At 30.2% G+C, this 12,543-nt stretch overlaps 1 protein-coding gene and 4 non-coding genes across 5 annotated transcripts; all 5 read right to left on the bottom strand.

The window, feature by feature from the left end:
- Nucleotides 1-1,044: 1,044 nt before the first annotated feature.
- On the bottom strand, nt 1,045-1,169 carry LOC135146883 (small nucleolar RNA snoR80). The gene has a single exon (XR_010283977.1). It is a non-coding gene; the product is annotated as a small nucleolar RNA snoR80 (small nucleolar RNA).
- Nucleotides 1,170-1,243: 74 nt separating this feature from the next.
- On the bottom strand, nt 1,244-1,351 carry LOC135146869 (small nucleolar RNA Z152/R70/R12). The gene has a single exon (XR_010283963.1). It is a non-coding gene; the product is annotated as a small nucleolar RNA Z152/R70/R12 (small nucleolar RNA).
- Nucleotides 1,352-1,397: 46 nt separating this feature from the next.
- LOC135146868 (small nucleolar RNA R11/Z151) lies at nt 1,398-1,484 on the bottom strand. The gene has a single exon (XR_010283962.1). It is a non-coding gene; the product is annotated as a small nucleolar RNA R11/Z151 (small nucleolar RNA).
- Nucleotides 1,485-1,531: 47 nt separating this feature from the next.
- On the bottom strand, nt 1,532-1,625 carry LOC135146866 (small nucleolar RNA Z157/R69/R10). Its single transcript, XR_010283960.1, has one exon. It is a non-coding gene; the product is annotated as a small nucleolar RNA Z157/R69/R10 (small nucleolar RNA).
- A 7,635-nt stretch (nt 1,626-9,260) lies between these two features.
- LOC108221933 (peroxidase 3) lies at nt 9,261-11,010 on the bottom strand. Its single transcript, XM_017395792.2, has 4 exons — nt 10,629-11,010; nt 10,316-10,513; nt 10,046-10,208; nt 9,261-9,947 (listed from the first exon to the last, which is right to left on the bottom strand). Exons 1-4 carry the CDS (start codon nt 10,836-10,838, stop codon nt 9,535-9,537), a joined length of 984 nt encoding a protein of 327 aa, XP_017251281.1. The 5' UTR covers nt 10,839-11,010; the 3' UTR covers nt 9,261-9,534.
- Between the last annotated feature and the right edge of the window lie 1,533 nt (nt 11,011-12,543).

The raw sequence follows: 12,543 nt of genomic DNA, 5'->3' as shown, positions 1-12,543 counted from the left end.
ACATATTTGATTTTTTTTTTAAAATTTTATTGTAGCATCCAAAATTGTGAATTAAGATATTATAAAGATGGTATATGTTTGCAAAATAATAAGTCGACTATAACCTAAACAGCATACATCAAATTATTCATGAAGGATCAAATGATGTTGGTACTATAAAATATGCGAATCAAAATATTATAAAGATGGAATGTAAGTTGCATTACACTTAAACTGAATACAACTTATAATTTAAATTTAAATTCAATATAATTTATACTAATATCATCAAAAGATGTACTGATGTGTATTAAGACAATATGGAGTTAGAGAAAAACAATGTTGAATATGGAGTTAGAAAAAAACAATGTTCAACTTGAACTGTCTTTGAGCTCATGTCTTTTGACTTGAGCATGTAACAAAGTGTGCTTGAGCATGTAACAAAGAGTGTCAGTCAATCTTCCATCTTTCCCTTTATATTCTTCATTTTATTTTGAATACTATAATTCTTCTATCGAATACTATAGTTCTTCTATTTGAGCTCTTGAGCTCATAACAAAGAGTGTCTGGTTTTTCCAATATTCCACCATAATTCTTTTTTAACTCATAACAAAGAGTGACGAGTCAATCCCCTAATCTACTGTCTTCCCTATTTTATTCCTGAATAACATTTTTATTAGAACTTGAGCTTTTATACTATTCGTCCAGGGCTGAGGTGCCAAAAGTTTTGGAATGCAGTTTTTTCAATTACTTTTGAGTTGCCAATTCCATTCAATTAAAGTTTATGGTTCTTGAAACTGCCAATTTCATTCGAAGCAAAGGTCTGGTAATTGAATTTAGCTGAAAGATGTATCCAATGTATATGAAACTATCAGTGCACGAGCTCTATGTAGATAGAGCACATGCAAGCATATAGTATTCAACATCATTTTAGCAACCAAAGATTCTGCTTAATGCAGTTTCTACATTCAGCATTCAATCTCTCCGGTTGCTTTTCCTCCCAATTTCATCCGTCATTAGCATTCGATTCATCTAAAAAGGAAATTCTAATATGATCATCATATAAAATATCAGTGGCGTTTCCAGGATAAAATGACATTGAGAGAGTACATTTATCAGGATGACCATTCTTTGCTATTGCGTCCAAGCCATTATACCTAGAGAAACCAATTTTATTCTCCAGAATTGGTAAAGGACGCCAAAAAAATTAATCAAATAATAATTCAAATTCGAAATTAACAAAATATAAACATAATTTAGAATAGATGCTCAGTGGAAGGAGAAGTCGTTTAAATAAGGGATCACGGCAAGACCAAAAGGCCTTGTCCACTGCCCAATACACCAATTAGGTGTTTAGCCTCATCACAGCAATTATTCATAATCACAATTTAAACATAAAAATATAATTATAAAAATAAAGGCTTCAGTGTGTGTAACAATCAGATCATTGATATAAATACCTCACTGAAATCCGCTAAGATAAATAGATTTATCATCATAAGCCCGTTAATTATAACAATAATAACGTGATTTTTGAAAACTAAGATGAAAGAAGAATGCTCAGACAGCCAAGGGGTTGTCTTCAGAACTGGGGATTAAGCCAGATCAGAAACTCTAGTCCACATAAGCCTCATCACCACATCCAGATTCAATATATCTCAAAATATTGCAATCAGAGAACAAATCTAATGAAAAAAACAAAACGATTGAGACCTGAAATACATGGACGGAGAAATTGAGATGATTGACTTGGAAGCGGATGATGATTTTAGCAGTGTATATATAGAGGGGCTCTTTTAGGTTTTGTTAGGGTTTAATTAATGGGCCTTGGGCTCAATCCGGATGCACGCGAGATTATACTCATGGGCTTTAAACATATGTATGGGTTTTTAATTTGTGCAAATCGGTTGGCCCTGAAACTTAAAAATTCTTCTGCGGAGTTGTGTTTGTATCCCAATTTCTGATTTTAGCATTGGTGGGCTGCTCAATGAAGCTTCTTTGCAAGGAAAGATCTATAGTCATAAGTTATCAAAGAGTGAGTCAATCAATCATCAATATATATATATAAAGGAGAATGATATATAAAAGAGGATGCGGGCGTCTCTAGAATTGTTCGATTCGATCTTCCTAATTTTCTTAAATTTCAGATAGAAAATATAATTATAATTCTAAAAATCAGGTTTAAGAATTCTAAAAGTAATGTAATTCTTTTCTTATTGAATTCGTAAACGTAATACTCTAGAAAAAGGATTCTACAAGTAATACAATCTTTTTTCTTATTTAGCAATCATAAAAGGTGATACAATTTTTATCATAAGGTAATACAATTTTTATTTTTAATCATATATTAATATAGAAATCTTATTAGGCGATGCATAAGCTTCAACTGAAGAACCATAATCTTATATCAAAGTTGGAAGATAGTCCTTCACAGCATCAGAAAGATTACAACAAATTTGGAGGGTTTATGTTATTAATTAGAATATAAACAAAGCGGGAGCCGTTGGTTTAGCTTAAAATAAGTGCTTCTTCATTAAATTAGAAAAGTAAAGTAGAAGTTAGAAGCATGTTAAGACTTATAAATGTTAAGAAATAGAAATTTTAACAAAACTATAATAGTTAAAATTTATGAAATTCTAAGTAGTTAAGAAATAGGAATCCTAAAACAAAAGAGAGATAATTCTAAGCAATTAAGAAATAGGATTCTTAAAGAAAAATATAATAGTTAAAATCTATGAAATTGGATATATTTATCCAATTATAATTATAATTTTATTATAATGTAAATAATTATTGATTAGAATAATTTTTTATCTAAGTTATAATATTTTTTTATTAAAACGGGACCACAACTTAAAATAATTTATCATAATTATAATAATTTTATTAGTATTGTCTTTGACTGTAGGGCGACTCAAACTAATATCTATATTATAATATTTTGTTATTAGTATTGTGCTTGACAAGAGAGTGCCTCAAACTTATCTTTATCTATATTATTATATTTAATTTTATCATAATTATAATAATTATTGATTAATATTGTCTTTGATGGCAGGGTGGGTCAAACAATTTTTTTATTAGTATTGTGTTTGACAGGAGGCGACTTAAAAAATTTATATATTAATTATAATATTTTTTTATTAATGATATGTTTAACAATTATAACTAAATTTATCATAATTATAATAATTTTTATTAGTATTGTGTTTGACGGTATCTAAAATTGTTCGATTCAGTCTTCCTTCTTTTCTTATCGGATTCTAAAGATAATACTCTAGAATCTATTAAAAGGATTCTAACAATAATACAATTTTTTTCATATTAATTTTGAAATTATAAAAATAATACGATTTTTTTTTGCAAGACAGATCCATGTTAGTCGTTTCAGAGAAAACTGAATAACGTGATTACATAAATTCTTCGGACAAGAAGTTATAAATTTATATTCTTACTCCCTCCGTCCCTCTGAGAAGTATACATATGGATTGGGCACGGAGACTAAAAAAAGTGTATTAAGTAAGTATAAAGTAGTGAGAAGAGGAAGAAAAGTGGGTAAATTAGTGGGTCCCATCAATATATTAATAGATTTGAAAAAGTAGTTTTTTTTTTTTTTTTTTTGTCACAATAAACGGTTGTATTAAACCAAGAAAAAATTACAATCCGGATGGACAGAGTTTCCTTCATTCAAGAAGGTATATCATCTAACCGAAAGTATGTAAATACTCCGGACGCTTAGATAACATAACCTTTCAAGTCCGAAGAGAAAACCCACAAAAAAAGGGCCTCGTTAAAACCCCTCAAGAGCAAAACCCTGTGGGAAAAAAACTCAAGGGGGAAAAAGAGTACCCTACAAAAAAATACATCGATTACAAAATAGACTAAAAATGAAGTCTTCTTTATTCCTTTCTATCTTTGTTTGTAGCTCAACTGTCTTGTCCACCAAAATTCGCGTCTTCTCGGAAAACGCCTTAATAGATAAATTCTTAAATGCTTTTTCAAACATCCTGAAAATAAGACAAAACAGAATGAACGAATGTGAGCAAATTTAAAATTAAAATAAAAGACATAAACGAGCCAACATTATGGCACTTAAATGCCTCTTATGGGCCAATAATGCCCCAATAATGGTCGCCATAAACGGTACTAAAACCTTAATTAAGAATAATTAGTATCCTTAATTAAGGCACAATTATCGCCAAAATAGCTCTTCTTCTCCACCCTTTCTGGACCTATCCATCACCACCATGGATATGGCCTTGTGAGGCAAGAAGTTCCTACATCCATAAAATTAGCAATACCAGAACAACACAATATATAAAATGGATGAATATCAAAATATAAAAAAACGACGACAAATAAAATTAAATCAAATAACTCGAATTCAACAAACTTGGGACCAATACTAGATTCAATCGAATTAATAATGTAACAAACCACTTAGGGTTATTGGAACCCCTCACCTCAGCCATGGTTTCCGAACTTGTTAAAACACGAAGCAGTCGAGTTGGACTCCGTGGGCCGTGCTATAAACAAAGAGCAAAGTAAATATTTGTTACCGCGGGGACGCTGCGAGGATAATGAATGGCAGCAGAGATGAGGAGCTTTCTCTGGCCGTTGATGATGAGAGAGCGACTGTCGTAAGTGACATTGTTCGCTGCTGCTACATACAATGCGGAGAAGATGAAAATGAGAAACGAAAGCAAATCATTCGTCTTCTTCATTGGTTTAGTCAGGCTGAGGTTTCGGCTAGATTTGAAAAAGTAGTTGAAAGTAGTGGGTGGGTTGGTTTTTCTATGGTCATATGGTGTGCCCATGGGCACACAATAAGCACCGACTCCTGTGAGTTTGGTGTATTTTTATTGGTCATCTAATCATAAATAAAGATGGCCCCCCTGCATTTACATCAAGTCCACCAATCAAAATCCACCAAAACCATCAATTTTGGTGTATAGTGTGTGCCCATGGGCACACACTAGACAAACACTATTATAAAAGTTTGCTGTTTTGAGAAAGTTTTGAAATGTATAGAATTGAGTGGGACATCCAAAAGAGGAAAGTGTATAGAATTAAATGAGACAGAGGGAGTATTTGATTATTTATTGTCAAATTATATATCTAAAAAAATATAAAGGAGGATGCAGTACGGTGATGTGGCGTCTCTGGAAACTCTCCGTTTAATTTTTCTAATTCTTTGAGAAAAAATAGGTAAAGTAGCTAAAAAATAGTAATCGTAATAGAGTTAATTCTAAGCAGTTAAAAAGTAGGAATCTTAACGCGTCTCTAAAAACTCTCCGGTTAATTTTTCTATTTTTTCTAATTTTTTTGAGAGAAAATAAGTAAAGTAGTTAAAAAATAGTAATCGTAAAAGAGATATAATTCTAAATAGTTAAGAAATAAGAATCTTAACAAAAATATAATAGCTAAAATTTGTGAAATTCTAAGTAGTTAACAAAAAAGAGTCTTAAATTAAAAAACAGGAAATATAATAGCTAAGCATTATGAAATGGATATATTTATCCAATCATGATTATAATTTTATCATAACGTAAATGATTCTTGAGAGGATACGCGATAGGTTACGTGGAGCCTCTACAAACTTTCCGTTTAAATTTCTAATTTTTTGAGAGAAAATAATTAAAATAGCTAAAAAATAGTAATAGTAAAAGAGATACAATTCTAAATAGTTAAGAAATAGGAATTTTAACAAAAATATAATAGTTAAAATCTATGAAATTCTAAGTAGTGAAGAAATAAGAATCTTAAAAGAAAAGAGAGATAATTCTAAACAATTAAGAAATAAGAATCTTAAAGAAAAATATAATAGCTAAAATTTATGAAATTGAATATATTTATCCAATTATAATTACAATTTTATCATAATGGAAATGATTCTTGATTAGTATTGTATTTGAGGGGAGGAGGCCCAAATTAAATTTTATATAAATAATAATAAATTTTCTATTAGTATTATGTTTGACGGGAAAGCGGGTAAAATAATTTTTTTTATCTAAGCTATAATATATATATTTATTAAAAAGGGGCTACAACTTAAAATATTTTTTATCCAATTATAATCTTTAACTTTATCATAATTATATAATAAGTTTTATTAGTATTGTGTTTGACGGTAGGGCGACTCAAACTAATATCTATATTATAATAATGTTTTGTTATTAGCATTGTGTTTGACAAGTGAGCGGCTCAAACTAATTTCTATCTATATTATTATATTTAATTTTATCATAATTATAATAATTATTGATTAATATTGTCTTTGATAGGAGGGCGGGTCAAACAATTTTTTTATTAGTATTGTGTTTGACAGGAGGGCCACTTAAACAAATTTTTATATTAATTATAATATATTTTTATTAATGATATGTTTAACGGGAACATGACTTAAAATAACTTTTATGCAATTATAATATTATTTTGTATCAAAATTTATAAAAAAAATTCTTTCTTAGTATTATGCTTAAGGGGAGGGCGACCCAAATTAATTTTTATCTAAATAATAATAAATTTTGTATTAGTATTATGTTTGACGGGAAAGTACCTAAAACAATTTTTTGTCTAAATTTATAAAAAATTCATAACCCCGCCGCGAAGCGCGGCTTTATTCACTAGTATATATATAGAAAAGAGGATGCGGGCGTCTCTAATATTGCTCGATTCAGTCTTCTGATTTTTTTTTAAATTCCGGATAAAATTCGGGTATAAGAATTTTGAAAGCAATAAAATTCTTTTCTTATTGAATTCTAAATATTATACAATTTATAGTTCAAAAAATCAGTTACAAGAATTCTAAAGGTAATACAATTCTTTTCTTATAGAATTCTAAAGATGATACAATTATTTTCTTATTGGACTTTAAAGATTATAATATTCTAGAATCTTGATATTTAGGAATCATAAAGATAATACAATACTTATTTTTTATTTATACATTAATATACAAATTATTAATGAAATACAATTCTTATTTTAAAAAATTATAAAATTTATAATTCTAAGGATGCAGGGTGTCTCAATGACTCGGACCACCCACAAAAATTTATCCTTACTATTGACCAAGCCCCAAGCCCCAAGCCATTTCAGAAAATTCTTTCTTATCAACAGTTGCAAGCCTGCAACGCCCAGAACTAACATACAAGACAGAGTCGTGCACTGCTTGCATGTCCTCCCAAGAAAGTGCAGTCTGTTCTTATGCAAGTAGAGTTTCTTAAACTTGATTTAAAAAATCAAGTTTAAGGATATTAAAGGTAATACAATTTTTTTTATTGGATTCTAAAAATAATAAATTTTTTTATATATTTTTTTTAAATTTTGGATAGAAAATATAATTATAATTTAAAAAACTAAGTTCAAGGATTCCAAAAGTTAATACAATTCTTTTCTTTTTGGATTCTAAAAGTAATACAATTTTTTTCTTATTTAGGAATATTAAAAGTAATAGGATTATATTTATTTAAACTAACAACGATAAATAAAATAAAATTTATATTTAAGATTTGTAAGATAATACGTACAATTTTTATTTTTGACAATTCTAAGTAGTTAAGAACTAGGAATTCTAACAAAAATATAATAGCTAAAATCTATGAAATTAAGAAATAGGAATCTTCTGGCAAAAAAAAAAAAGAAATAGGAATCTTCAAAGAAAAGAGAGATAATTCTAAACAATTAAGAAATAGGAATCTTAAAGAAAAATATAATAGGTAAAATCTATGAAATTGGATATATTTATCTAATTATAATTATAATTTTATCATAATGTAAATGATTCTTGATTAGTATTGTGTTTGAGGAGAGGGCGACCCAAATTAATTTTAATTTAAATAATAATAAATTTTCTGTTAGTATTATGTTTGACGGGAATGCGGCTAAAATAATTTTTTTTATCTAAGTTATAATATATATTTTTTTATTAAAACGGGACCACAACTAAAATCATTTTTATCCGGTTATAATCTTTAACTTTATCATAATTATAATAATTTTTATTAGTATTGTGTTTGACGGTAGGGCGACTCAAACTAATATCTATATTATAATGGTTTGTTATTAGCATTGTGTTTGACCAGATCGCGGCTCAAACTAATTTTTATCTATATATATTATATTTAATTTTATCATAATTATAATAATTATTGATTAATATTGCCTTTGATGAGAGGGCGGGTCAAACAATTTTTTTATTAGTATTGTGTTTGACAGGAGGGCCACTTAAACAAAATTTAATATTAATTATAGTATTTTTTATTAATGATATGTTTAATGGGAACACGACTCGAAATAACTTTTATGCAATTATAATATTTTTTCGTATCAAAATTTATAAAAAAGATTCTTTATTAGTATTGTGTTTGAGGGGAGGACGGTACAAATTAATTTTTATTTAAATAATAATAAATTTTTTAATTAGTATTATGTTTGACGGGAAAGTAGTTAAAACAATATTTTGTCCAAATTCATAAAAAAGTTCATAATGCCGCCGTGAAGCGCGGCTTTTTTCACTAGTTACTTATGAAAAAGAAAATGGGATAACTCTTTGATGATCGTATTATTAATTAAATCTCTAGTTTATTAAAATTAAATTAAATAGTTAAAAATCAAAAAAATATATATAGTTAAGACAAAAAGAGCACTGTTTATTTACATATTTGCAGATGTACAATTCGTTCGACCAAAAAATAATAACTACGGCAATATCAGTGATTATGGATTATTTTATTTTTTTATTTAAATTTTTAGTAGTTAACTGGGATCAGAAAATTCTTGTGACCCTAGTCCGACTTTAACTTTTTTTTAGATTAGACTGTAGCCATCAAGAAAAAGCCACATTTTTATTGAAAATATGCCGTGATCTCTTTTATTTTTTTATAATAAATATAATTAGTATAAAATAATATATATCTAATAAATTTCACATAGCAGTGAATTTTTTGCGAACTGATTTGGGGTTTTGATGAAAGATCGTACTTTTGACAAGTCGGTTAAATCCTCTGAATTTTTCTCCGGAAAATCATACTCCCTCTGTCCCATTTTAACTGATGTTTGACTTTTTAACACGTATATTGAGGTGTAAAAAAACAATATCTACACTCAATAAAAAATTTCAATTCTTATATCAAATAAAAGTTTAGACTCTAAACTTTTATTTGATATAAATTTTATAAAAAATAATCATGTGTAGATGTAATTTTTTTAACATCTTAAAATACGTGTAAAAAAGTCAAAAGCAGTTAAAATGGGACGGAGGGAGTAAAAAACCATGATGCGGGTAAGAAAATACAATAATCATCGAGAGCACCAAGCACTCTTCTTTACAGCTGCATGGTGCAACAAGTAGGAACATATGCTATATACACTTTAACCTGCCTTCAAGAGTAATTACACGAATTGATTATTGAGTGCACGCTAAAAAATATCCCAACATCATAAGGTGACTTAATTATTCCTGCGATCCCGTCTACAATTACAATAACAGATGATTATTTCACTAGCATCGCACGGAAAATATTAGAACAATCATGCAAAACAGAGTTTGTACTAATTCACGAATGCACAGTTTTTCCTAACTTCCCCAGAAGATCCTGTGAGTACCCCAATCTGGCCCATTTTCTCCATGGATTTTGCAAATTCAGCATAGAAATTCTCGATCGAACCCTGAAGAAGTTGAGTTATGAGTGCTTTTGTTGTTGAGCTTGTTGTTAAAGCTGCATCAGACTGAAACAGGCCTCTTCTTTTAAGTAAAAGAGTGTAGTAGCTAAGATCAAACGTCCGAACACTTCCCGGGTCCATCTCTACCCTTGTGGTGGTGTCGTTGGCTGATTTACATTTTCTGGCCTTTAAATTCGCTACGTACTCACTGTCGAATGATGGATCTGGATTTCCTGTTCCATTGAAGTTGTACAGACGGGCTGAGAATGATGAACAATGGCCGAAACCAACTGTATGAGCACCTGAAACAATTCAACCTTATAGTATGAGTTGCCGCGTGATTGCATGGAACTGTTTTTCTTTTAAAAATTTACATGTTGACAATTACGCAGTTAATTACCAGATAAAACCACTAAATCTTTGAGGTCAAGGCCTTGCCTAGAAAAATCTGTTTGCAAGGTGGAAAGATTTGAAGTTGGAGCTGGAATGGGGCCTAAGGTTTCCGTGCCATTTGAGATCAGACCATCTCTTCGTCCAGTGGGAACTTTCCAAGAAGGCCCTCCCTATATCAGAGTCACAAAAATAAAATTTGATTGTGTTTATATGTGTTGTAATATAAAGGGAAAGCAGCTAGGTGAGCCAATGTTTGTGTATATAATTTGCTTCTTACAGTGGCAACTATGGAATCTCTTGCAACCAAGGTAATAATGTCTGCACACGAGACGATTCCAGGGCATTCTTTCTCAAGTAGGCTCTTCACACCATCAATAAAGCCGAATCCTCTAACTGTTAGGTTTGGAATAGCAAACTTCTCTGTTTGATTTCCAGTACTAGAAGTAGAATTCAGTAATATAGATGCATCGCAACCCTGATCATCAAAAAGTCATCAGTTAACCATACCAGTTCATATACTGTAATGCTATATCAATATTCTCAACCTAATGAAAATAAATTAAAATCAAGACTACATTATAAACACTGACCCTCACAAAACAATCATGAAAATGCAATCTTATCAAGGCTGCAGGGAGAGACGGAGCATTGGGAATGTGCTTATTGACATAATCTTGGACAATCTTCTCAGCTTTGGGGCAACTTTTGGAGTAAAATCCCATCTGCAGATCTGCATGGCCTGATTCAAAAAGTCCCAGCACCACCACAATCACAAAAACAAAAGAGCCGAATGTGTTCATTTTGAAAATAAAGAACACTCGTGATCAGCTAGATACTTTTTGGCTCTTGCAAGTGTATGTGTTGTTGCTTATCCAAAACGAGACCAAATTTATAGACTTCTATTTGGTGCAAATTGGCTGAAATATTATTTTAGAAAAAGGAACATTCTTGCTCTTAAATCTTAATTAGTATGCTCTGTATCCTGTCCTGCTGGCTACCACTTTAATCATAACAAAGTTAATATATCATTGAGTACATAGATTAATTTGATTAGAAAACTAATTAGTTAGGGTTGTTAACTAATGAATGGATATGAGTACGTATAAGTAAGATTTATCTGTCAGTCTTATTACCCGGCCTCTGCAGATGCATACGCAAGTATTTCATATCAGCAGCCGTCCATTTTCAGAAATGATTAACAAATTGATCATTCGTTATAGAGACAAATACATGGATCAAGCCGCCATCAGTGGTATAACCAGGTGTTTGCACTGCTGTATGGCTAGTAAAATTAATCTTAATGCAAAATCTGAGGCCTTTGAAAAAACTTTTAGATCAAATTATTAGTTAAAAAATGTTGTTCTGGTCACCTGCTGCTCTTATTGGAAGTGATTTTTACCTGCTCTACATGTCAACTTGTTTAAGCTAAATCGTTAAACCTAATGCCCCTGTCCTATATGAGGTATTGAGATTAGAAGATAAACATTACAACTTTTTCGGCTAAAACCAATTAAATGTAAATGTGTGTGTGTGTGTGTGTGTGTGACAGACACTTGGTTTCAATAATAAGTGTATACGTTTAAAGCACATACGTGAGTATCAATGGATTAGTTAGTTTCCGTATCTGACTGTTACTTCATAGAGTGAATGAAGAGGAAGGTATTACAAGATCACGCAGGAGATGCATGGTAACTGGAATAGAATTCCCGCTTGATTGGCATATCCAATAGTCACATTAATTAATATAGCCTTATTCACAATTAAAAATGGGCATAGTTCTATTGAAGTTTCCATAGTGTATACTAAAAGAAAAAGATGAACTGTGGGTCTGTGTTAAGTATTGTAGGAGATATACTTTAGTTAGTTAATTAAGGATGCTAAGCCTCCGAGAGGAGGAACGTTATACGACAATGCAAAGAATCATAAAACTAGACACTGCATGCACCTACATAGGCCTCTACAGCTCTACTTCAGCTCAACTGAATCATAATATGAGAATTCTCAACCTATTGTTACCTTAAGAGAAGTTTATGCCTCTACCTCAGTTGATCAGCTGATCAAATATATAATATATGCACTGCGCTTTTGTATTTCTGGAATGTATGTATTTTTATCTCAGCTATTTTCTAAACATCCATTAGTAGCAGATGCTAACTCTGTGTTGCACGAAATTTCTGCACTTTATACTTTTGTCAGTTCACTACAAACCGATATATTATATGACGCTATGTTATTATATTTGCTATGAACAGAGTTGAATCTTAGTGCCAGCAAAGTTTATGAATTTTTATATTTATTTTTACTGGTATATTCTGCGGTTACTGATAAATTAGTGAAAGCAACATAAAGATGCTTTCTTCTGTTCTAATATTACATAATCTACAGTAGTAATATGGGATCCAAGTCTAACTCACAGGCCCAATTGTAAATCTCAAGAGATTTGTACACTCAGATTGCAGAGCCCAAGCGAAAAAATGTTGGCAAATTGATCTTGAATCTAAATGA

Source organism: Daucus carota, chromosome 5, assembly GCF_001625215.2.
Source record: "Daucus carota subsp. sativus chromosome 5, DH1 v3.0, whole genome shotgun sequence".
Taxonomy (NCBI): domain Eukaryota; kingdom Viridiplantae; phylum Streptophyta; class Magnoliopsida; order Apiales; family Apiaceae; genus Daucus; species Daucus carota.
The sequence above is the reverse complement of the archived record's forward strand: the minus strand, read 5'-3'. Positions and strand labels throughout refer to the sequence as shown.